The 23,877-nt window shown below is 43.9% G+C and overlaps 1 protein-coding gene across 1 annotated transcript; it reads right to left on the reverse strand.

Moving 5' to 3' along the window:
* Positions 1–173: 173 nt before the first annotated feature.
* On the reverse strand, positions 174–21,166 carry drd4b (dopamine receptor D4b). The gene is made up of 5 exons (XM_015954039.3): positions 20,552–21,166; positions 19,401–19,513; positions 17,300–17,895; positions 3,075–3,309; positions 174–1,589 (listed from the first exon to the last, which is right to left on the reverse strand). Exons 1-4 carry the CDS (start codon positions 20,795–20,797, stop codon positions 3,107–3,109), a joined length of 1,158 nt encoding a protein of 385 aa, XP_015809525.3. The 5' UTR covers positions 20,798–21,166; the 3' UTR covers positions 174–1,589; positions 3,075–3,106.
* Positions 21,167–23,877: the final 2,711 nt, after the last annotated feature.

The following is a 23,877-nucleotide window of genomic DNA, read 5'->3' on the forward strand; positions in this document are numbered from 1 at the left end:
TAACATTTAAATATGTGTGCAGAAGAGAATTGCTGTTCGGAGCAGACAAGGGAGTGAGTGTTTGGTGTCCATCATGATGGGGGGGTTGGACAAAACTCAAATGAAAGTAATTGCCACCACTGTACTTTTAAAACATTTTAGAAATTGTAGTGAAGTAAAAAGTACAGATAATTGTTTTAAAATGTTGGCTAAATGCAAGCTATGTTGTGAAGTAAACTTAAAACATAGGCCTAAGAAAACATATTAGGTAAAGTAAAAGTATAGAAAAATGTACTTAAGTACAGTAACAAAGTACTAGTACTCTGTTACTTTCTGTCTCTGAGCAACACCCATGAAGAATGAACTGGGTTCCTAGTGGAACAGTTTCATCCTGCGACAGAAAAGCTGTTCTCCAACTCTTTACTCGCCCTTCTAGTTCAGCTCAGGTTGGAATATTGGTTCATGCTGTCGGTTTGATGGGGAAGAAATGAGGAACGTAAACAAAGATGAGAAAATTAACCTGTTGAACCAACCAGCTACATGACACACACACACGCGGCCGCGCACGCACGCACGCACGCACGCACACACACACACACACACTCTATATACACAATAATAATAATAAAGCTAAAAATCATAATCATAGTAATAATAACAATAGTAATAAAAACTTTATTGGAATTATTTCTCTGCATCTGGCCCATCCCTGACAAGAAATAAAGCACCCAGGTGGGATTTTAAGGATGTTTCACCCATTGCATGTCTGCATACCACCCAAAACCAGATGTCCACAGGAAATGTTAGAGTTTGGAGAATTTCACAATGTGTGTGTGTGTGTGTGTGTTGTTCCACTGATGAGCACTCCTTTCAACCCCTTTCACAATGTTTCATCACCCCCCTTCCCCAAGCATCAAAACACCACAGGACCCTCCAGATCTTTAACCCACTTTATTTACAGTTTCCATATAAAATGTGGACAATGTTTGCAGTCGGCCGAGTCGTTACATCAGACAAAGCCAACTTCTCAAACACAACGTTAAAAAACAGGATCTAAAAACAAACGTGGTTTAAATTTCTGTTAAATCAAGTTAAAAATCAAACACATTTCTGAAAGATTAATTATTATTATTGTTAGTAATAATAACAACAGTGCTGTTTCTGTTTGTAACTATGAAACACATTTTACAAAAGAAAATCTGGTTTCATGATTAAGAAATTCAAGCAGCAAGATGAAAATGTTTCAGCTCTGGCTGATCACACGGACATGTTGGTTTGTTGCTGGAGCAAAAACTGACTTTAGATGTTAAGTGCAACATTTTCGCAGTTGGGACTAAATAAACAACCCAAAGTACAAATAAAACTGACACAACATTGTGGTGCTTCTGTCTCACTGGCACCACATGGAGGACCACCACGCAGCAGAAATACAAAACCTTACATATGCTCCATGCTATTCGCTGTGTTTCCCATCCGGGCGTAGATGTGTCGTCCTCTCAGCAGCAGACTGGATCAAACGGCAAGAAAGCAGACTTTCAATAAAGTCTGGACTGCTCAGCTTCCCCTGACCAATGTTCATTTGGGAATTGCAGCAGGAAATCCAGGAACGTCTGTTGGATTTAAGTCAGGAGGCAAATGAAATAAAAATGAAAATTAGAAATGAAAAAGTTGCTGCTTATCTTTAATCATTTATTGTTCTACCTGTTATATTTATTTATTAGATTATTTTCTAAATACTTAGTGGGAATGCTTTGAGGAGCTCATACCTGTGTAGATGGGTTAGTGAGGGATGTTAGTTTGGAGTCATCTGTAATCAAGGGCTGCTTGATGATGGGAAAAATATGCAACCACTATTATTTAACTCAACTATTATTTGACTAAGTCATGCTGTGCTGTGGCTCGTCACTAGAGGAGTGTTATGACCTTGTTTCCATGCCATGTCACGTGTTTGAATGATTATATCTAATGAAGCACATCGTTTCTACAGCGGAGGTTTGGTTCAGCAGGGGGCAGAGTGGAGCTGTTTACAGGAGAAACGAGACAGCGCTGTCTGTGGATACTTGGAAATATTGCTGCGCATGGATGCTGTTTGCATTAAATATATGTATATAAAATAGTTAGCTCTGTTTATTTCAAGAGGGACGCTAGTGTCTATTTGTCTTTATGCTACTTTTAAATCTTTACCATATGATGCTTCAGAGGTAACCCATCAGAGGGTGCAGAAGAAAGACTAAATAAAACATGCTTTTGTTGTGAAAATTGCAAAATCCAAGTAGAAATATAATATTATGCTCATCTCAAAATAGTTATAGTGATTCATATAAAATGTCTGCTGTAAATAACTATTGACTTATCATATAGAAAAGACCATATAAGTAAGATTCATGAAATATTGTTGCATTAAACCCGTTTAATGATGTTTAGGAAGTTGTAGCAAGCTGTTTCTCTTCTGGAGTTTAAGTCTCACCTGAAAACTCACTTTTATCTGTCAGCTTTCCCCCAACACCCTTGACACTGGCTGTTGTATTTTATTTTTTGTTCTGTATGGCTTATAATAGCTTTTACTTTTATTTATCTATTACTATTTTATTCTCTTTTATCTACTAGGATGTTTGTATCCTTGTTTTTTTTTGTGCTGTTTTGACACTCCGCTAAGGTGGTAGAAGGAGCTGTATAAAAAATAAGATTGATTGACTGATTGATGATTGATTGGTATTTTAACCAGCAGTAATCCACTTGGAACTAGCATTAGTAAGTAAATAGTCCATAGTGGGTTCTATGAGCTCAAATCTAGAAATTTTAATAAACACTTTTTTTGTATACAAAAATATCAAAGCAGATCAGATATTTCCTCCTGACAATTTGTGCAACAAATGAACGGTTCTTAAATCATTGGAAGGGTGTCAGCTAGCAGATGGGGAGAGATTAGCCATACAAATCTGAACTAATTCCTCATTATTCACATCTAATAAGTGACCAAATCATTAGCGATGATGTAGTATAAACAATTAATTCCTCATCATTCCTGATTCAAGTCAGAGCAACTGGTTAACTGGCAACCTCCCAGTCAAAAGTTCTAAGTTGTAGATCCAAACCTTGTTCTGGAGCGGGTGGAGGAAACCTGGTGTCAGCAGCAGCTACGGAAACATTTCTTGAAGAATTTCTTAAACTCTGTGTTGAAGATGGTGTAGATGATGGGATTGAGGGCACTGTTGACATAACCCAGCCAGGTGACGGTGCTCATCAGAATGGGAGGGATGTTGCAGGTCAGACATAAGGCTCGCATTGTGTGGACCACAAAGAAAGGAGTCCAACAGAACAGGAAGCAACCTGCAGGAAGATAATGAGGAGGGAGTTAGAGGTCTTAAAGTTAAAGTTCCATTAGTTGTCACACACACTGATGTGTGTGCGATATTTGTTCTCCGCATTTGACCCATCCCCTGGGGGAGCGGTGAGCTGCAGACACAGCCGCGCTCGGGAACCATCTGGTGGTTTAGCCCCCCAATCCGACCCCGTAATGCTGAGTGTCAAGCAGGGAGGCATTGGGTCCCATTTTTTTCTAAGTCTTTGGTATGACCCGAGCAGGAATTGAACCCTGATCTCCCAGTCTCAGGGCGGACACTCTACCACTAGGCCACTGAGCTGCTCTTAGCAATTCTCCAGTGTTAGTTTTTGCATTTGTGTTGAGACTTTGCTGCTTGCTGTGACAGTTTAATCAAGTCTCGTGCACATCTAATGCCTGTAATGGCAGGAGGCTTTTCTACAGCAAGCTGCAGTTCTGAATGCTGTCTGCACTTCTGTTTAAAAAAATCAATCACTAGATTTTTAAGCAGCTGTTTGTGTTGCAGCCAGGCGCGTTGCAAGATTTTCGAAAGTGTGGGGGATGTTCTCTGTGCCTAAAATAATTTCATGTTATTCATCTTGTTTAATTTCCAGAATAGTTGAGCAGGTGCGAATTTTAGACGTGTCACTCATGTCTCCGTTTTAAACATGTTAAAACTGTTCAGAATACAAATCCAGGATCTGTCTCGTTAGATTGGTGTAACTAAAGTTTGTACTGAATGAAACTACATTAAACCATGTTGAAAAGAAAAGGATCCGATTGAATCGTCTCCCCTTCATTTACAGTTACAGAGTACAGTGCAGTGCGCGTGGCTCTGGGGTTAATCAAGTTTAGTTGTTTCTCTTTGCAACAATCTTCACATGAAGGCAAAACAGTTAAATGGCAGGTTATAGATATTTCCATTTGACTGTTTATTTTGATGGATAAACTCAAGGATGTTGGTTGTTTTGAAAGAATTACCCCGACGCACACTGATGCGCATGGATGAGCTGACGTTTCAATCGTTACACACGTCATGGAGGTAACTAAATCAATCAAGACATGATTCCCATCAGAACATCAGATCTTTATACTGGACACTGTGCTCAGCGCGGCTTGGAGCGCACACGTTGGACAGTGGGCTGAAGATCTGTAGAGGGGTTCGCAGCGCAGTGCAGAACACGGTGCATGCGATAAGATTTCCTCCCACTGAAGCAGTCTGGAAACCCGGTCTCTCTGAGGGATGTATCACTTGGAAAATTGTTCTCTGATTATGAAACTTTGGCTGAATAGCGCTTGTTCCCATCTGCAATATGGAGACGCATGACGCATCCAGTCTGAGGCAGAATAGCCTCTTCAGCTCAGAAAGCACCTGTAGAGACATTTGATCATGCACAAAGTTTATGTGGAGCGGAAGCGGTCGGGCCACGGCAGGTGGAATGTTCCTAGCCTACATGAAGTGAAACTGTTTAATTGTAACATTAATATGTTAATGGACACGCTGGTCTGGTTGGTTAGACCAGTGTTTAATGTGGAAAACACACACACACACACACACACACACACACACACACACACACACAAAAATAATGCTGATAGCGTGGACTAGAAGATAGGTGATGGTTTACGTATTTAAATGATGATCAGGCTGCTGTAAAATGTAATCTCCATCCACATCCAGACAGAATTATCCTCTATTCTTTCTCTGCTCTTGTCTGGGCTGACGTAGCTGACGGTGCGCGCGGCTGTGATGAACACTACGCATTTGGAGAGGTGGGCTTTGCTTTTACTAAGATGGATATATATATATATATATATATATATATATATATATATATATATATATATATATTTATTTATTTATTTTAAATGTGGAGATTTTGCCCCATGAATAACCGTAAAAACCACCGGTGTGCATGTACCCTCATGAAAGAGTCCTACGTGGAGACAAGGCCGGATTAACCATATGGGCAACTGGGCAATTGCCCAGGGGTCCACAAACTCTAAAGGGCCCTGGGCAGCAAGGGCACGAACAAAATACTATATCTGTAATCTCCCGCTTTTTATTAAACTAGGATGACCATACGTCCCCGGACATGTCCACTTTTCACTCTCTGTCCGGGGCGTCGGAAGGGTTCTTGTATTAATGAAAATGTCCGGTTTTTCATCCAGGAGCAGGGATCGAATTATGGGGGAGCTGTATATCCTACACATCCAGGGGAGCCGGAAAAAAGGTTTCTACCTATATTACATCATTTATGGACTCTTTTGAGCAGAGAGCACAGAGCGATGATCGTTGTTGCGCAGTGCTCCAGGCTGCTGCGTCCAGCGCACGGTCCATTCTCAAAGTGGCGCAACCAAAAAACTATAATTAACCCACGATCGTTCATGTCCGCACATGTTCTCTATTTTCTGTCTTATCTGTGCCTGAAACGCTCTGCTACTGCGGAGCTCATCACCTGTGCTGCGGTGATTTCACCTCACTGACGCAGCATCGAAACGCGCTCTCCGCTTTGCGGTCAGGAGATCCCTTTGATCAGCTCAAAAGTAACTGATGAGGTGAAAAAGTAAGAATCCAGGCAGCAGTTTTTCTGGAGAGTTTAGAGGAGATGCAGGAAGATGAGAGACAGACAGGACAGGAAAATAGTTAAATAAAAACAAGAAAACAAAACAAAGTGTTGAAAAGTAAAATGTAGGTAGATTTATCTCCACTACACGTTTTTACCTGTATAAAGCAATACGTTACACACATGTAATATTTATACATCTGACACAATTCAGATCATCTTCAAAACTCAGCCCCCCCCCCCCCCCCCCCCATCACTGGGCTCTGTGTAATTCACACCCTCTCCAGGAGTATTAGTTATACGGTGTTTATAAAAGCCCCTCAGACATTACTGACATGTTCTAATATTATCAGATGAAAAACTAAATTATCAGACATGCTGTCTCATCTGCTTCTTTTCTAAACTTGTAAAAAGTAACAAAACCATTTGAAAGCCACTATTTGTGGATTCTCTGAAAGTTTCCATGGAGTGTGTGACAACTTATTTTTTCATTGATCCTATCGTCTAATCTCACAGCTGAAACAAGCATCCTTAATAATCTGTGCACAGGAAACTTACCGATGGTGTAGTAAAACAAAAGGTATAATAATTTATTATTAATAAAACCTTGTTGCAGCACTAAAGCAGAAAAATGAGATTTTGCAATAAATATGCTAAATATTTACATATGAATTGTTTTAGAGCCCTTTTATTGGCAGAATCTATTAATTTTAGTTCTTACAAAAAATGGGTCCCAACGTGGTTTGTGTGGCGTTGCCATAATGTGACGTCCAGTGTTGGGAGTAACGGTGTTCTTTTTTAGGTAACGGAATAATCTGATTAATAACTTTTCCCACTGTTGCAACGCCATTACCGTTACTGGGGACGGAAGGTTGTGCGTTACTATGTGCTTGTCGAACGTTGAGCAACAGTGTGAGGCTTTCTGACCGCCACACTTCAGCTGCAACCAGGGAGAGAGAGGTTCAGTAACGCACTTACAAACACGATGATGATTGGCCGGGTGGGCGGAGACCCTCAGTGTTCTCGCTGCCTGCTGTAGACCCAACAGAGCGCTGACAGGAATAACGCCGTTTAAAATAACCACGTTAATAAAAACATATTTCTTTCTGTAACGAGCAAACTAATTAATTACCGTCTTCTTTTAACAAAACGATCGTTTCTGTTACTGATAAGGAAATGCGTGCGTTAAGCAGCGCGGTGTGTTGAAGCTGTCATCAGCTGATCAGGAGCTGAAGAGGCAGATGTTTTCATCCAAGCGCATCACGGCCCGTGAAGCACGAGGAAGACGTGATGAATATCTACGGCTGCAGACCCGCAGATTCGCTGCTGAATCTGCGGGTCTGCAGCCGTGCCCTTTTTAGCGTGACAGCGGGACGTCTCGAAGGTCCGCTCACCTGTTCACCGCTCAGACGTCCTGATCTTCTACCTTCCTAGATCATCCAGCTGTAACCTGTTTCTGATCATGTCTTTAGTCCCGCTGTAACACTGATGCATCAGTCTCAGACGTCATGGAGCTCAGGTGTTATTAGAACTACCTGTGTGTGTTTACCACCCAGCTTCAGCTCTTCTGTGGTTGGGTCTGACCCAAGTTAGTAAATGTAAGTCCTCCATCAGGTTTGTGCCTCTAGTGTCATTTTAAAGGATTTTATTTATTTATTTAACCGTTACTAGATTAGCAGCAACAGAAATGCTACTAAAACACACAATTATGTGAAGCTGGAAAAATTAAAATGCTGTGCAACATTACATTCATTTCTGTAATTTAACTAGACTGAGATACCATTTAAAGGCCCGGGAACCTTTACAGGTGTTTCTATTTGCAATTTTAAACGTTAGCTGATTGGGTTTTTGTTAAATATCACACAGTGACCTTTTAATAGTCTAGATTAGTGTAATGCTCCTGTTAGTAGTTCCTCCTGTTAAGTGCTTATTTATTTAAATTATTCAGGTTTATAAAAACATTTGGACATACATTTTATTATGTTCCAGTCATTAGTCATTTATATTTCACTATTGTAGTCATTCTTGCATGCTTTAATGAAAAATGTAACTAAGTAGCTATTTTTTGGGTAATTAGTTACTTTTATAATCTTGTAACTCAGTTAGTAACTGAGTTACTTTTTTGACAAAGTAATCAGTAACTATAACTAATTACTTTTTTAAAGTAACGTTCCCAACACTGGTGATGTCATAGGCACAAATCCCAAGTCCTCTTTTTTGAAAATGGAAATAGGATCACCCTATATTAAACAAACTGTCCACCCGGGCTTTTGCACTGCACAGAGACGCTTCGCTGGCTATGACTTTGAACGTCAGTTGAGAGCGGTTGAGAGTCAGTCTCATGCAGACTGACCAATGAAGAGAGGGCATCAAGTTAAGACCCTCTCCTCATTGCTCAGTCCACACGAGGTGGGTCAAAGTTTACCCTGAGTGGGTTACGTGATGTCAGGCATTCAAGTATTGAGTATATTTACTACATATTACAGTAAAATATTCTGTATGTGACCATAGTATGATGATGATGGGGCCCTTTAATATTGTTGCCCAGGGTACAACAAACTGTTAATCTGGCCCTGCGTGGAGAGGTACATACTAGAAGTGCAGGTAATGCATTCTGGTGCCGGTCCACTTAACGCACAGGTGTAGACTAAATATTAATGAAAAATGAATGAAAATTAAATAGTAAGTTTTCACTTTATATTTTAGAAATGAAAATGATGGGGGAAAACATTTATGATGTCTTTTTAAACTAATTTTTCTAGAGCGACCTGCCTGCTTCACTTAAGTCACTGCTTATCAAGGCCCGTCCAAAAATTACCGTGGCCCACCCAAAAATGAAAACCTGGCGCTGCGCCTGTTATAAACCTCTGAAAATTGTTGTTCTTCACTTTATCAAACTCAGACTTTGTACAGCTAATGTCAAGATGTAAAACTATGAATTCAGTCGAGCTCTGCCTTCCCTCCCTCCCTCCCTCCCTCCCTCTCTTTCCTGTTCCTCCTTGAAACTCCAGCAGCTGGTAGAGTCCCGGGAGATATCAGCAGCAAGCCCACAGGCCTGCCTGCAGCCTCCCAATCTCAAGTTGGCCTGGCCCGGAACCCAGCGACCCGGGACCCAGGGGCGACCAGCCCCGCTGGCGACCCAGCAGAGCCCAGGGTCTCAGATCACACCAGGCGGCCACCGGGATTAATCAGACAGACGCCAAAAATCTTAAATGGTAATGGTGTGCCGGGCTTAGTCACAGTGCCACAAATCGCTGTGGCCTGAGAAGTTTCTGGGGGTGGATGTGGTGGTTACCGAGTCGATTAAGGGTGTGGTGTACGGCAGTTCCTTTTTTTTCTTTTACCGTGTCCTGCCTGGCTGTGAAGCAAACAGAATTGATGTCTGAATCCTGGTAACAAGCCTTACAGATTTACTCTCAGGTGGAGCATCAAAGTGTCTGCTTTTAATGTCACGCCTGATACTTAAAACTTTATTGTTATTGTTTTTGAATGCTTTGTAATTCCGACCAGACATGGAGTCAGAGGTGAAAGAGAAAGGAAAAGACTAAAGTTGGGGAGAGAGGGGTGGTGGTGGTGGTGGTGGTGGGGGGGGGTGGTGGGGGGGGGGGGGGGGCACAAAAATAAACAATAATGAACAAGAGTCTGCTTCTAGACCTGCAGAAAAAGAAAGAATAGAAGAAAAAAAATGGGACACACAACAATACATCAGGAGCAAGCTATCGCTGCGTCAGCCTGCTGATGAAATATAAAATCAACATTGTTTAACTGAACAATCACACGATAATAAATCATAGTGCATTTAGTGGCAACGACAGCCTTAAGACATGTGTTGAACGTGCCCAGGCCCATACTTTTGAGAGCACCATGTGAGCACCTGTGTGTGTACACGCGCTTGTTTATGTAAGGTTTCTCTATAGGAGGCGCGTCCAATAGAGAGTGTGAGGGACCACAGATCTGCCCCCCAAAGAGTCTAGGAGACAGGGGGAGCTCCAAGTCCCAGAGATCCAGGTACTGCCCCAGAACACAGGAACCCCAAGGAGACTGCAACCAGAAAGGCCTCCACCCCCCTCGAGAGGCACAGAGGATCGCCCCGGGGGACCACAACCAGCAGCCGGCAGAGTCCCGGGAGACATCAGCGGCAAGCCCACAAGCCCGCCAGCAGCCTCCCACCCCCTAGCTGGCCGAGCCCGGGACCCAGCGACCCGGGACCCAGGGGCGACCACCCCCGCCGGGGATCCAGCAGAGCCCAGGGACCCAGACCCCACCAGGCAGCCACCAGGATTGATCAGGCAGAAGCCAAAAATCTTAAACCCCCTGACCCGGGAGCCAGCAGACAGAGGCACCATTCTCCACACCAGGTGTGGCAGGGGGAGGGGAGATGAAGATCTATGTCATCAAAAGAAGTCCCAGGAGAAGAGAGGAGTCAAAGGCCCCACCTGACATATACAGTCATACACAAACACAGTCACACACTCCCTCCCTCATGCTCACACATGCACATACAACCAAAGACTAACAAAAATGCATGCCGGACACCCACTCATGCTCCCCATACACACCCTATTCACTTTGATCCCGGTACTGCTGCACATTGGGTACAACCAATACCAGTTACCAGAGTTTGACCCGTTCTTCTGGGATGCTGATGAACAGGCTCCCCCGCCCAACACTGAGCACAGCAACCCACCACCCCAGGCCCCAACCAGATGGCCAGATCTCCCTCCTAGCCGCCAGCCCAAGGAAGCCAAGCAACAACAGAGGTGTGCTAAGACCCCTAGTCTCCCTCCGCCTGCTCTAATATAGTGTTGTGTGTTGATGAGGTGTATTCCATGGCTGTGGTGAGCGGGCAGTGTGGGCATTGTCTGGCCTATGCCAGCTGATGCCACCGCATCGCCCCACTTGCACCCACAGTACTCGGTGTCTAAATGCAGTTTAAAATTGGAAGTGGGCACCGGCACTCGGGATGAGGCTGAGAAATCCCCCTGCCAAGTGCTGTTAAATGCGCTCACTCCCAAGGCCCTAAGTGTGTGTTTGCGTGGAATGTCGTCGGTGGAAGTGTATACGGTAGGTTGCCACAGGAATGCAGAAATGGGGTCCATACCCGCACTCCCTGACTTGTCCACCCCCCAAGGTCCTATGTGTATGTTTGTGTGATGATGTGTGGGAGCAGGAGGAGAGAAATATGCGGGGATGGGGAGGAATGGCTGGTTGGGCTTAGCCCTCCAGGGAGCCAGCTCCCCCACTGCCCCCAATAGGCACCTCTGTTGTCAGAATGCCACCCAGGACATGGAGACCCCAGCCCATCCTGCCAGGGCCCAAAGCAGCAGCATTGCAGAGCCTCACGGAGTCCGAGGGCACCAACCCAGCCCCACCCCAGCAGAATATCTACACCCATCCCTGCAATTGCACAACTTCTGGACTATAAAAGACATGGGACATCCAGGTAAGGTTGGGTCCTCCCCCTCCTGGACTTTCCCCTCCCCTGTGATGGGACAGCAGAGGAGCCAAGGTCTACCCGAGGCCCCTGAACCCGGGCCAGGCACTGCTGCATGTTCCTGCCTTCTTCCCGGCAGCATACATATCAGGACCCGACCCCCAAGGCCCCGCCCAGATCCCCACAGGGGGCCGGCCACCCCCACACCCCGAGCCCCCAGGCCCCCACCCAGACCCTTCCAGGGGCAATGCAGCTGCCAGGCAGTGACCCATGGCCGCCGCCAAGACCTCCAAGAGTTCCCACTCACAACCACCAGTAGTCCACCCCCCGAGGCAACCCAAGCACCTCCAGAGGGGGGCAACGGCCCCCCAGTCCCAGACACCCCAAGTGAACCCACCTCCAGGGAACATCCGGATACTCCAAACTCAGACCCTCCACCCCCCCACCCACATCATCCCGCAGGACAATATCAATGGTCCCCCGTCATCGCTATGTGATGGAACCGATCAAAGGAGCCCAGAGAGATTGATTTGAAGTGGAAGCAGAGGCTAAATCAAGTGTAATATGATCGAACAAAAGATTTCTATACTGGTTATTGCAGAGAGTTTCTCTATTTTTCCAATTCAAGAGGATAGTTTTCTTAGCGATGCATATGGCAGTCAGAACCACGTGAACCAAAGATGTTTCAATCGGGACATCGTCCAGGTTTCTCAGTAAACAAAGTTGGGATATGACATTTCAGACATTTTGACAGATCCTCACATACTCTACCCCAAAATTCCTGGACAGGTGGACAGGACCACAGCGCGTGAATGTAATTGTCAGGAATGTTGTTTGTGCAGTGTGTACAGGTGTCAGACGACACAAACCCCATCTTGAACATCCGATGACCTGTATAGTGTACTCTGTGTAGAATTTTGTACTGAATTAATTGTAAATTGGGGTGTCTGATCATTTTAAAAGTTTTTAAACAAGTTTGGGACCAGAAGTTCTGGTCAAAGCTGACTGATAGATCCACCTCCCATTTTTCAATAGGGATTGCAATTTTATCATCTATTTTGGACAGTGTCTTATATACTTTAGACAGTAGTTTGGGGGGTTTGAGATTATAGAAGTCTAATACCCTTGGTGGTATTTGTAATTCTATTTTATTGAGCTTACATTTTTGTTTGACTACAGATTTAATTTGATGATATTCTAAAAAGCTATTCTTATCCATTCCAAATTCGGAGACTATTCGATTAAAAGGGATGAAGTCTTCTTCATATATGTGTTCCAGGTATAGGATCCCTTTATTTTTCCAGTCCGGAAGGTTCATCATTTTGTTATTTTGCAAAATGTCAGGATTATTCCAGATAGGTGTGCGTCTGCATGGTATTAGTGAAGACGCTGTCATTTTTAGATACTCCCACCATGCTGTCAGAGAAGTGCTGATACTAATACTTTTGAAGCTTTCATGTTTTCTTATGCTTGAGCTAATAAATGGTAAGTCTGAAAACTCTATCGTATTGCAAAGTGTCTGTTCTATATCTAACCAGGACTCATCTAGTGGGTTATCTTGCAACCATCTTGGTATATATTGCAGCCTGTTGGCTAAGAAATAATAATAAAAGTTGGGTAAATCCAGTCCTCCTCTGTCTTTGGTCTTCTGAAGCATTTTTAAGCTAATTCGTGGAGGTTTATCCTGCCAAAGGAATTTGGTAATTGAGGAGTCCAGAGATTTAAACCAGTCAGCTGGTGGTTTGTTTGGGATCATCTAGAACAAGTAATTTATTCTGGGTAAGACCATCATTTTAATTGTAGCAACTCTCCCCATGAGTGATATCGGTAAGGATTTCCATCTTGCAAGATCATCATCCACTTTCTTTAAAAGTGGGATGTAGTTTAGTTTGGTTAGATCTGCCAACATGGGAGAGACATTAATTCCCAGGTATGTGACATTCCCTGACTCCAACTGTGTATTAAGCAAATTGACAAAAGAGAAATTAATTGGTAGAACTGTGGATTTTAACCAGTTTATAGAGTAATCTGAAACTCTTGAAAAATAGTTTATCAGTTCTATTGAATGGGAGAGAGAGGATTGAGAATTCTGGAGAAAGAGTAAAACATGCAGTGGTGTACGGCATTTCCAATGAGGTCTCTGAGTCTGAGGTGTTTGATTCCCTGAGTGGGGCGGCGGTGGTGGCTGTTCAAAGTCTGGGGTTTAACGCACATGGGTCCACGCCGCTGCTGATGACTTTCAACGCGGTGGAGCTCCCTGCTCGTGTCCAGTTGGGTTTCCTTAGTTTCATGGTGAGGGGGTATGAGGAACCTCCTCTGAGGTGTGTTTTAGGTGTCAGGGATCTGGTCATGTGGTCGGTGCCTGTGTGGTGGGGGTGCTTTGTCGGAGGTGCGGGGGTGACCAAGACGGCAAGAGTTGTGATTTACCTCTCCGATATTGTAATTGTGGGGGGAACAGTCAAGCGGCTTATAGGGGCTGTGTGGCGCATAGAGGGGCGGTGGAGGTGGGGAAGGTTAAGGCTGGGCACAAGGTGTCATATGCTGAGGCGGTGCGTCATATAGGGGTGCGGAATAATGGTGCGTCTGGGTCTTGTAATGTGCCTTTGTCAACTGGTGGTGGGGATGTGGGGGTGGGTGTGGCTGTTGTGAGGGATAAAACAACGTTTTTGACGTTTCTGGTTGAGGCCTTGTGGAGGGTGAAGAATGGAGCGTCCAACAAGTCCGATGTAGCTCGTTAGGTGACAGCAGTGGCGGGTGCCTTCTTGGGTTTTTCTGACGTGTCCCCCGAGGAGGTTTGGGGGGGCGACGTGTTTGCGGGGTGTTGGGGGTTCTGGATTGTGGGACACCCTTGATGGTGGGTGTAGATGCTGGGGGTGGGAGTGTGAGTGTGGGGTGAACCTCCATGTGGGGTTGTGTGTTTTCACTGGGGTGTGAGCGGGTGGTGGGTTTTTGTTGATGGTGGTTGTGTGAGAACACAGGGTGGGATGGTACATGTGCCTGTTGTGTGCAGTGGGGTGTGCTGGCTCGGTGTGTTGGCTGGTGTGGCAGCAATACGCCTTATAGGCGTCTAGCCTGCCTATTTTAGTGAAGAAGAAGAAGAAGAAGAATACATGTCAGAGCAAATGAGAATCATGAGGTCAAAGGAACTGCCTGAAGAATTCAGAGACAGAATTGATGAGGAACAGATCTGGCCAAGGTTACAAAAACATCTCTGCTGTAAGTAAGGTTCCTAAGAGCCCAGTGGCCTCCATAATCCTTAAATGGAAGACGTTTGAGACGGCCAAAACCCTTCCTAGAGCAGGCTGTCAAACTGAGCAAGAGGGGGATAAGAATCTTGGTGAAAGAGGTAAAGAGGAACCCAAAAAATCACTGTGGCTGAGCTCCAGAGATGCAATCAGGAGATGGGAGATATTTGTCGAAAGTCAACCACTGCAGCCCTCCACCAGTTAGGGCTTTATGCTTCTCCTCTGTGCAAGACACATGAAAGCCTGCATGGAGTTTGCTAAAAGACACCTGAAGGACTCAGAGAAGGTGAGAAATAAGATTCTCTGGTCTGACGAGACCAAGACAGAACTTTTTGGCCTCACTTGTAATCCCACTTAGACACTAGCAGCGGCTCCACTCCGCCCCGCCCACCCCAGCCTGGCCGCGTTTGTTCCACACTGCCTTAGAAATGCGAAGGCAATTGAGCACATGGGTGGTCTGTGATGTCATAAGCACATCTCTGAGCATGTGGGCGGGGCAAAAGAGTGCGCAGAAGTCTGCAGTGTCTCCATTAGTAAACAAAAGCGGCTTGAGCAGTCTTGCTTTTGAAGACTCTCTGATATTGCATCCTGCTTTGCTGTGTCTGGCAGTACTGTGTGTGTGTGTGTGTGTGTGTGTGTGTGTGTGTGTGTGTGTGTGTGTGTGTGTGTGTGTGTGTGTGTGTGTGTGTGTGTGTGTGTGTGTGTGTGTGTGTGTGTGTGTGTGTGCCTGCCTACTCACAGCAGTGAGGGACAAAAAAGCAGCTTCAGTCAGAGGCTTGCTAACTCCACAGTATCCAGAATGATAATGAATCGCGTGTGCGGGAAGCCCCCACGGGCTGATTCTATCTGCCAATAGAAGGCTCCCCTTAATGGTTGGCATGCTTTTGAGCCAGCACATCAGTCAGCAATGGGCGTGTCAGCCCTGTTCAGCTCCAGGCAGACCTCCTCGAGAAGAGGTCTGAAAAGACGTCTGGCTGCTCCCAGGAAAATTCAAGGCTCAGTGAGATAACCCGGAACCTGGTCCAGGCGGAGTGGAGCTGATGCTAGTGTGTAACGGCCAAAAGCAGTGTGTGTGGAAAAAACCAGGCACTGCTGATCACTTGTCCAATACAGTCCCCACAATGAAGCATGGTGGTGGCAGCATCATGCTGTGGGGGTGTCTTTCAGCTGCAGGGACATGACGACTGGTGGCAATCGAGGAATGATGAATGTGGCCAAGTACAGGCATATCCTGCATAAGAACCTTCTCCAGAGTGCTCAGGAACTCAAACTCGGCCACAGGTTTACTTTCCAACATGACAATGACCCTAAGCACACAGCTAAAATAACAAAGGAGTGGCTTCATAGCAACTCTGTGACTGTTCTTGAATGGCCCCGCCAGAGCCCTGACTTAAACCCAATTGAGCATCTCTGGAGAGACCTAAAAATGGCTCTCCACCAACGTTCACCATCCAACCTGATTGAAATGGAGAGGATCTGCAAGGAGGAACGACAGAAAATCTCCCAAATCCAGGTGTAAGAAACTTGTTGCATCTTTACCAAGAAGACTCATGGCTGTATTACTTATTATTAGATAAAAAATTACATAAGACATACAAAAACATAAAAAATGCATACTTTTTCTAAATAAACTTGCTGTGATTTGGTTAGCAGCTCCGGCAGAAAAGTTTCACTTCATTACAGAAACAGAAATATCATCTATTAACACTTTGATAAATAAAGTAACAAAATAATTATATAGTTTTATTTAGTTTTCTCCCCATCCGCACATACTGTTTAGTATTAATATGCCCTCTGTTTTTCTGCGGATGTAGCTACCAACGCATATTGTGACATTTAATAGATGCTGTTTTTAAGGGGAGATATTTGAAGTATTTAGAATACAGTACCAGGATTATGCAAAGTAACAGAATGCATTACAAAATTCATTTAAATCAAGTATTCATTATTCTGTAACTAAATACATTTAAATCAAGTATTCATTATTCTGTAACTAAATACATTTAAATCAAGTATTCATTATTCTGTAACTAAATATATTTACAAAGTATTCTCCCCAACACTGGATATGGATTAAGAAAGCATAGCTGTGGAGTTGATTCTGCCTGCCGCTGATTTGTGCTGTCAGAACATTTTTGGTTGCATACAAAGTTCAGGCTTTCAAGAAGAAACTTGCTTTGTGCAGAAAGAAGGCCCAAGAACAGAGGATAGACATGTTTTCACTTTGGTCTGACATTTTGGAAGCTGATCATAGAGACAATTTCTAACTGAACAAGGTTAATTTAAACTACTGTAACTGTATATAAGAAAACAGTGAAATCCATGGTGCAAAATAATAGCCAGCTCATAAATCTCTTAATATGGGATTAAACTGTCCAGTTTCATCGTAGATCCTGTCACTCTCTGTCTGAGAGTCTTGAAGACAAAGATTATTTGTAATTCAAAGAAAAAGCTAAAAGTTGACATGTCACACGTTTTTGGATTGTCTCATCACGACTTTGTGTCTTTTCTTCTTTCTACACTTCAGCCAGTGATAGTTGGGGTCATAAATCTCTGCCACTGTTGTGTGGATCAGAAGTTCAATCATTGGGGAATGAGACCTAACCCCTAACATTTCCATGTTTAATGAGCTCAGTTAGCATTCGATCTGTCTTGGGGATAACAAACTGTCACGAGTACACGCCTATTTAAAGTTAAAGGTCGTTAAAACCTCATGTTATCCCTCTTGCTGCAGCAGGTCTGTTTTACTCACCAACTACGACAGGTAGGACCCTCATGGCTTTCCTCTCTCTGCTGTTTATCTTGGCTCTCTTCTTCATGTATTTCTGCTGGCTGAACGTCACTGTTGGCACAGAGTTTTCTCTGTACTGTCGAGGATAAGGAATCTCCTGCTGTATGTAGTCGCCCGAGTCATCCATGCGAGACTGAGCCAGATCCCTTTCAATTATCCTGGGCAGGGGCATAGGCAGAGGCCTGGGAATGGTGCCTGCCAGTGTGGGGAGGGCGGTGGTGATGGCTGCGTGCTGCAACTTCCTGCATGCCTCGATGCTGCTGCGCAGTTTGGCCTTGCGGGCCTCCTCCCATCGCCGAAGTCCTCTGAAAACTCCGAAGTAGAGCAGGACCATGATGGGGCACGGGATGAAGAACGAGCACACCGACGAATAAACCACATAGTTGTTGTCCTCCAGTTTGCACTCGCTGGGGTCACGCTCAGGCACGTTGTTGATGCCAAAGATGACGGGCGAAGCGACTGCTAGGGCTAGCAGCCAGGTAGCAGACAGCAGGATGAGCTGACGATAGTCCACATGTCTACGGTTGTAATTCAGAGGTATGGACACCGCAATAAACCTGCAAACATTATATTTAATGTATATGTTCAAACGTGTGAATATAATTATCCACCTGCTTTTCATCTGTCTGTTAACAAAATATCTCATGAACTGCTGGACAAATTGATTAGCTTTTGGAGTCAACCCAATTCTAGATGGCTGCCACCACAGCTGCCCAAACTTAGGCTGAGTCAAAATTCAGGGACCGCATCCTTCCAGGGCTGCATCTAAAACAGGTTACATCCCAGCAAAATGTCCAAATTTGAAAAACACTCAAAATGTGTTCTCAAATTGTCTCCATGCTGGTCCACCCTATCCCAGGAGTCACTGCAGGCCAAACAGGAGTTTTCCTTCTTGTGATGATGTTGGATGAATTGGGAGAGGATTGCAGTTTTGAATGTATGTATATTAAAATCTGGTGGTACATAAATTAACTGTCAGGATCTGGGTTGAGTGCTGCACCAGATTCTGTGTTCACTTGGTCTGAGTCTTTGCAGATGGGCGGTTCCAGAGAGAGCGTTCAGCTGCAGCTGATTTTCTGATTAGCCGGTCCTGGATAAAGGATCTGGGAGATCTCTACACCTCACTGGATGATTACTCACCTTGGGTACCTCTTGCCAAGCTAGAGAATCACAGCCATAGACTAAACGTGTTTATTTAGATCTCAGTGTGTTTATATTCTATTAACCCTGTCTTGTTCACTCCAGGAACAACTCTCCACCGATCAACTTTGCTGTTATCTGGATCCCTCATCAAGCCTGATCTCACTCTCATCTTGACCGTGCCACTCTCCCGCCGCTCACCTAACCTGGAAAGTTTTGAACCTTGTCACTTGTTGCTCTCCCCAGACCTGAGATTCTCACCTCTCTCAAGCTCTGGACCTCCTTCTCTCACAGTGAGCCTGTTAAGCACAGCAACCAATCTATTCATCACCTTGCCTGGAATAACCGCTCGTTGTCTCAGCAGATCCTGTCTCGGAGCCAATTCTGTTCTCGCCGTCACTTTTGGCGGCACACCATCAGTTTCTCCCTTTGATAATAAATACTCGTACCTTTCTCTGTCTCCAGTAAATGATTCTGCATGTCTTGGGTACAGAAACTCCCTAATAACATGACATTAACAGCTTAAAGTGGTTGGATGGCTATCGTCCCTAGGCTTTGTCCCGCTGACATGGGAACATGCATTGCATCAGTAAAAGAGACAGAGCTAAACACCAATTTTTTGTTGTTGTCCGTGACTTCAAATGTTTTCTTTTTGGGACTCTGGTAATTTGTCCTATGGTTGAAGTGGTTTCTCCTTGTTGTTTGGAGGCATTAAAAATGTTTTAAGCTAGCTTGTTTTAGATTTGCAAGTGTAGATGAGGATATGCAAATCTAGGAATGCTAAGCATTTATATTTCAGAAGTTCTCCAGTAAGTCTAGAGATTACAAGAAAGTGAGTGTCCGTCGAGGCCGTGTATGGGAAAAATAACACCTGGATGATTGGACATTGATGCATAAACATGGCTGATTTTCTTCAACCCACCTGTCCACGCTGATGGCACAGAGGTTGAATATAGATGCGGTGCACAGCATCACATCCATGGTCATGAGACCGTCACACATCGGCATGTTCAGGGTCCAAACCCCTCCCTGAAACTGAAGAAAGAAGCACACAAACACCAACTCGTTAGCTGCCCTAAATCTCCATGTTTATGTGTAATCCTCTTGAACTCGTGCTGCTCACAAACATTCCCCCCGTAACACTGCCCACTTCCTTTTCCTTCTCTAGGTCAACATAGCAGGCTTTAACTTTCAGACTGACTTCTCTAATCCGGTGACGGCATCAGGACAAACCACTGATGTGACACGTGGTAGATTACCTTGCTGAGAGGTAACAAGATCACAAATAGGCCTAATTAAGGGGGACTTATGGGGAAGCCTCAGCAGGACATCTCTGGGATCTCCAGACAGACGGCAGGCAGGTGGCTTTTAGTATCTAAATGAGAGTTAATTACACACTTTAAACCTTTTAGAGGCTGGATAAACTGTAAATTATAGATCATAATGTCTTCATAACAAGCTTCTCAATGTCCCTCAGCTGGTAATTAGTCCAGAGTGAGGAGGTTTATGTCACCCTAAACTGCTTCAGATGCAGTTTCTTACCAAACAAACCCTGTCTTATCATTTCAGCCAATCTGCGTTGACTGAGACCTTCATGGTTTTATGTGCACCTCTTTGATTTCTGGAGCAGTTTGTCTAAATATTTACAGTGCAGTGACATTTCTCTCTAAGGTCATCTTGCATCCATAGTTGTTTTGTGTCTGAAGATGGAAGTAAGTCTTCATGTGGCAGCCAATCTTGTTTCCATCCATTTGCATCTTTTGGGTGTTTTGCATTTATTTAGCCCATCTTTAAAGTAATCTTGTATTTATTTTTGTCTTTGGGCAATACTCTGTAAACTTTTGAATATTAGTTCCTAATTGTGATAATTATGCAGCTCGTGTTTAGGGTTACGTTTGATGTTCTGATTATTATTTTCATGTTGTCTCTATAAAAACATTCTTGTTCAGTTTGGTTTACTATTTATGACCGAAAACCTTAATCTAACCAGTATTCTGGTGTTATTAAACGGTAATATTTCTAACACCGACGCCTCATACAGACCCACCCGGGTCCTCCAGGTCCGACCCTTACCTCTGCGAAAACGAAGAGCGGCAGGACCAAAACCGCCAGCAGCAGGTCCGCGAACGCCAGGCTGACTATGAAGTAGTTGGTTGTGGTTTTTAAGGCTTTCTCCAAGTAGACGCTGAGACACACCAGAACGTTTCCACTAGCCACGGTCACGATCAGCAAAACCCCGAATATGAGCGCAGGGAAATTATAGTGCGCGACCTCAGCCACCGGGAGCGTGTCGTTAGACTCGGTGAAGTTGTCCGTCATGGTCCTCGGTGGTGCACCGTGACCCGCGCGCTGATGAGCTGCTTGTCCGGTGGAGAGCGACTCACCTCGGAGAAGGTCTCATCTATGAACCCCAGACCCAGCAACCCTGAGAGGGTCAGGTTTACAGGTGGAGTCGGTGCGAGACGAGCCCGGTGCGCTCCGCTCTCCATGCGCAAAGTGCTGCCTGTAAACATCAGACCCGATCCAGCTCCACTCCTCCGAGTCTAGTCCACTGGTCTCACAGCCGAACCCATAGAGCTGTCCTCCAACCTGCAGGAATAAGTTCGAGCAGAACCAGAAGGAGCAAATCCGTCCGCACAAATCTTAGCTCTGCTGGCTGAGTGACCAGGATGTGCAGGTTCACCACAGCCTGTGCTCAGTCCCAATATATTCAGCATGTATGAACTCCTGGAGCCTAAATTATTATTATTATTATTATTATTATTATTATTGAGGTTGTTATTGTTATTATTATTGAGGTTGATATTATTAGGGAAAGAGACACATGCAGAAATGGAGATGTGGTGGTAGAGTGATGGAATGGGCCAGCTCTGTTGCTTCAGGACCACTTCCTGTAACTGATGCTCTATAGGAAAACATTCTTAAGGAGAACATCTGACCTTTGACCTATCCTAGAAAACCCTCCAATGTGGCCAAATTTAAATAATTCTCTAAAAAGGAGTGGGACAACACAACATTCATCCACAGCCATCTGATGTGCGGGTCCAAATGAGTCCAAAATGGCTATAATGGTGAACTAAAATGCTTCTACATCATAATAACTACAAAATGAGGGGGAGGACTGGCCTTTGTGCCCATCACAATCCGCCAATCACCTACGGTTGGTTTTAAAATCCAGGCTTTAAACCCCCTTTTATCATCTCACCTTTAAATCATGAACTGGGTTATTTTTTACAATTTAACTTTCAGGGTTTCAATCTGTTTTATTGATATCTCCACTATTATTGTTTTATTAGTGTTTTATCTGGTTTCACCGACTTTTTCAATCAGATGATTGGATGTTCTTTGTTTTATTTATTGTTTTATTCTTTGTTGTAATGGCTTGTTGGCCTAGAATAATTACATGTGAGGTGCTTTGGTCAGCTCACATGCTGTTTTTAAATGTGCTTGAGAAATTAACTGGCATGGTAATGCAACATTTTCCTTGAGACGTCTTTGATTGATAAGAGACTTCATGAAGTGCCGATACACAAACACCTGTGAGTGTGTATTTCTACTAAAAACCATGTGATTATATCAATATTTTTTCTTTTCAGCATTATTTTAAACATACTTTTGTTTTAAGTTATTTATTTCTTTCAGATTTTCTCACATTAGGCTGGGCGTGCAGCTGGAGGAACTCCCAGCTCCATAACGAATCTGATGAATCAGTTAATTCATGATTTAACAACATTTTACTTTTTCACACAAGGCCAGGTTGGATGAATTAAATGTGTTTACTCAGGTTGTCTTATGCTGATCTGAAGCATCAGAATGAATGTGTAGGTGGGAAAACACTTTTCCACAGCTGTAATTGTGTAAATGTTGCATGCTGAACTTTATGAGCTGTGAATAAAACAATGTTTTTTTTTGTTCTCTTAGAAATAATAATTTTCACATTTTATTGACAGATTTTTCAAAGCAGAATCTGCAAATCGAGTTAAAATATTTACAAAACTTCTTGTCAGAAAACCAAAATTAAATGAGCTCTAGTATACATTTTAAAATCCTATTGAATTTTTTTGTGTTTGCTGTTTTCAGTGAAGAAAACGTAGCCTGTTAATTCTAGGTTTTCACACCACGTGTGAGATCAGACGCCATGTGCAGCGAACAGCTGATGAGGTTTGTAGCACCTCTGAACTTCTGATCACAGCGTAAAGGTGTTTGGGTCGCGGCAGCTCCTGTGGCATGAATATCATTAGAATAAAGTCAGCAGCAATTAGCTTTTCACACATCCCCACAGAGCCTCAAGAGGAGAAGGTCTTAAAAAATGGCACACATGCTTCAGAAAATACGGCACAGATGTTTATTTCTCTCTAAATTCTTTGGGCAGAAAATGCAAAAAGATGTTGTATTATTATGTTGTTCCATAACAAAAGATTTTTAAATAATCCTGAGATTTCTCCTAAAAGAACGTGTGATATGTTTGTTTTAAACCAAGAGCTTTCTGGAAACTTCATTGTAATCTATAAAGACCCCTGCCTGTGTCATGATCTGTGTCTGCATCTCACCTCATGTGTCTCCTGCTGTTCCCCATTTGCCCTCTAGGTTTCCCTCCTCAGACTTCCCTCTCCCAGGTCCTGTGCTCTCTTGGCCCCCTCTTAGCCACGCCCCTGTAGTTTCTTTCTGTAGTGTTTTCCTTTAGTGTCAGCTTCCCCTTAGAATATTAGTTATGGTTCATGCCTTCTGGTCTTTTGTTTTTCTCTTGGGTCATTTTCCTTTGTTACAGCCTTTCATTATTTAGTGTGTTTTTTTTTCCACCAGTGTTTTCTTCCTCCTCCCTGAGTTAGTAATTGTGTTCACCTGGTCCCTCTCCCCACACACCTGCAATTCATCTCCCTCTCAGCTTCCCAGTCTATATAAGCCCTGTGTTGTCTCTGTGTGGTTGTCCGTCCATTGTATTTTCTGTCAGCGTTTGTTCGTGCGCTGTCTGAGCTTTTGTCTCTAGGTTTTTTGGTGCTCTTAGTGAGTTTCTTGCCTCTAGGTTTTTGGTGCTCTAAGAGAGCTTTGGGTGTCCTTTGCTCCAGGACTTTTGGACTTTTGGCTTGCTGCCTTGGATTAATTGTTGTTCTTTCATCCTGTAAATAAAAGGATTTTTACTTTGAATCAACTTCTGCCTCTTGTCGTCTGGGTAATCTGCATTTTGGGTCCTAAACATCTCCTCAACGTGACAGCCTGCTGTTATGTACAGATAGAAAAACTCAGCTTTCTGGTCTGAGAGAGAGAACCTATGTATGCACGAGGAGGAGCGTTCAGTTCCCATGGGTGTTGAACCAGCGACCTCAACGCTGTTCTAGCTTACAGGCAGGATTGTTGGTTTCTCAGCCGATCTGCATCATTTTGTTTATATTCAGGGATCG

This window comes from Nothobranchius furzeri, chromosome 9 (assembly GCF_043380555.1).
Source record: "Nothobranchius furzeri strain GRZ-AD chromosome 9, NfurGRZ-RIMD1, whole genome shotgun sequence".
NCBI lineage: Eukaryota > Metazoa > Chordata > Actinopteri > Cyprinodontiformes > Nothobranchiidae > Nothobranchius > Nothobranchius furzeri.

Excerpts from the sequence above, each read along its gene's own strand:
- drd4b (XM_015954039.3), bottom strand. The coding sequence starts at position 20,797 with ATGACGGACAACTTCACCGAGTCTAACGACACGCTCCCGGTGGCTGAG. Across the intron at positions 17,896-19,400 it reads TGTGCCATCAGCGTGGACAG|GTTTATTGCGGTGTCCATAC; the intron begins GTGGGTTGAAGA and ends TAATGTTTGCAG. Across the intron at positions 3,310-17,299 it reads GGTCCTACCTGTCGTAGTTG|GTTGCTTCCTGTTCTGTTGG; the intron begins GTGAGTAAAACA and ends ATCTTCCTGCAG.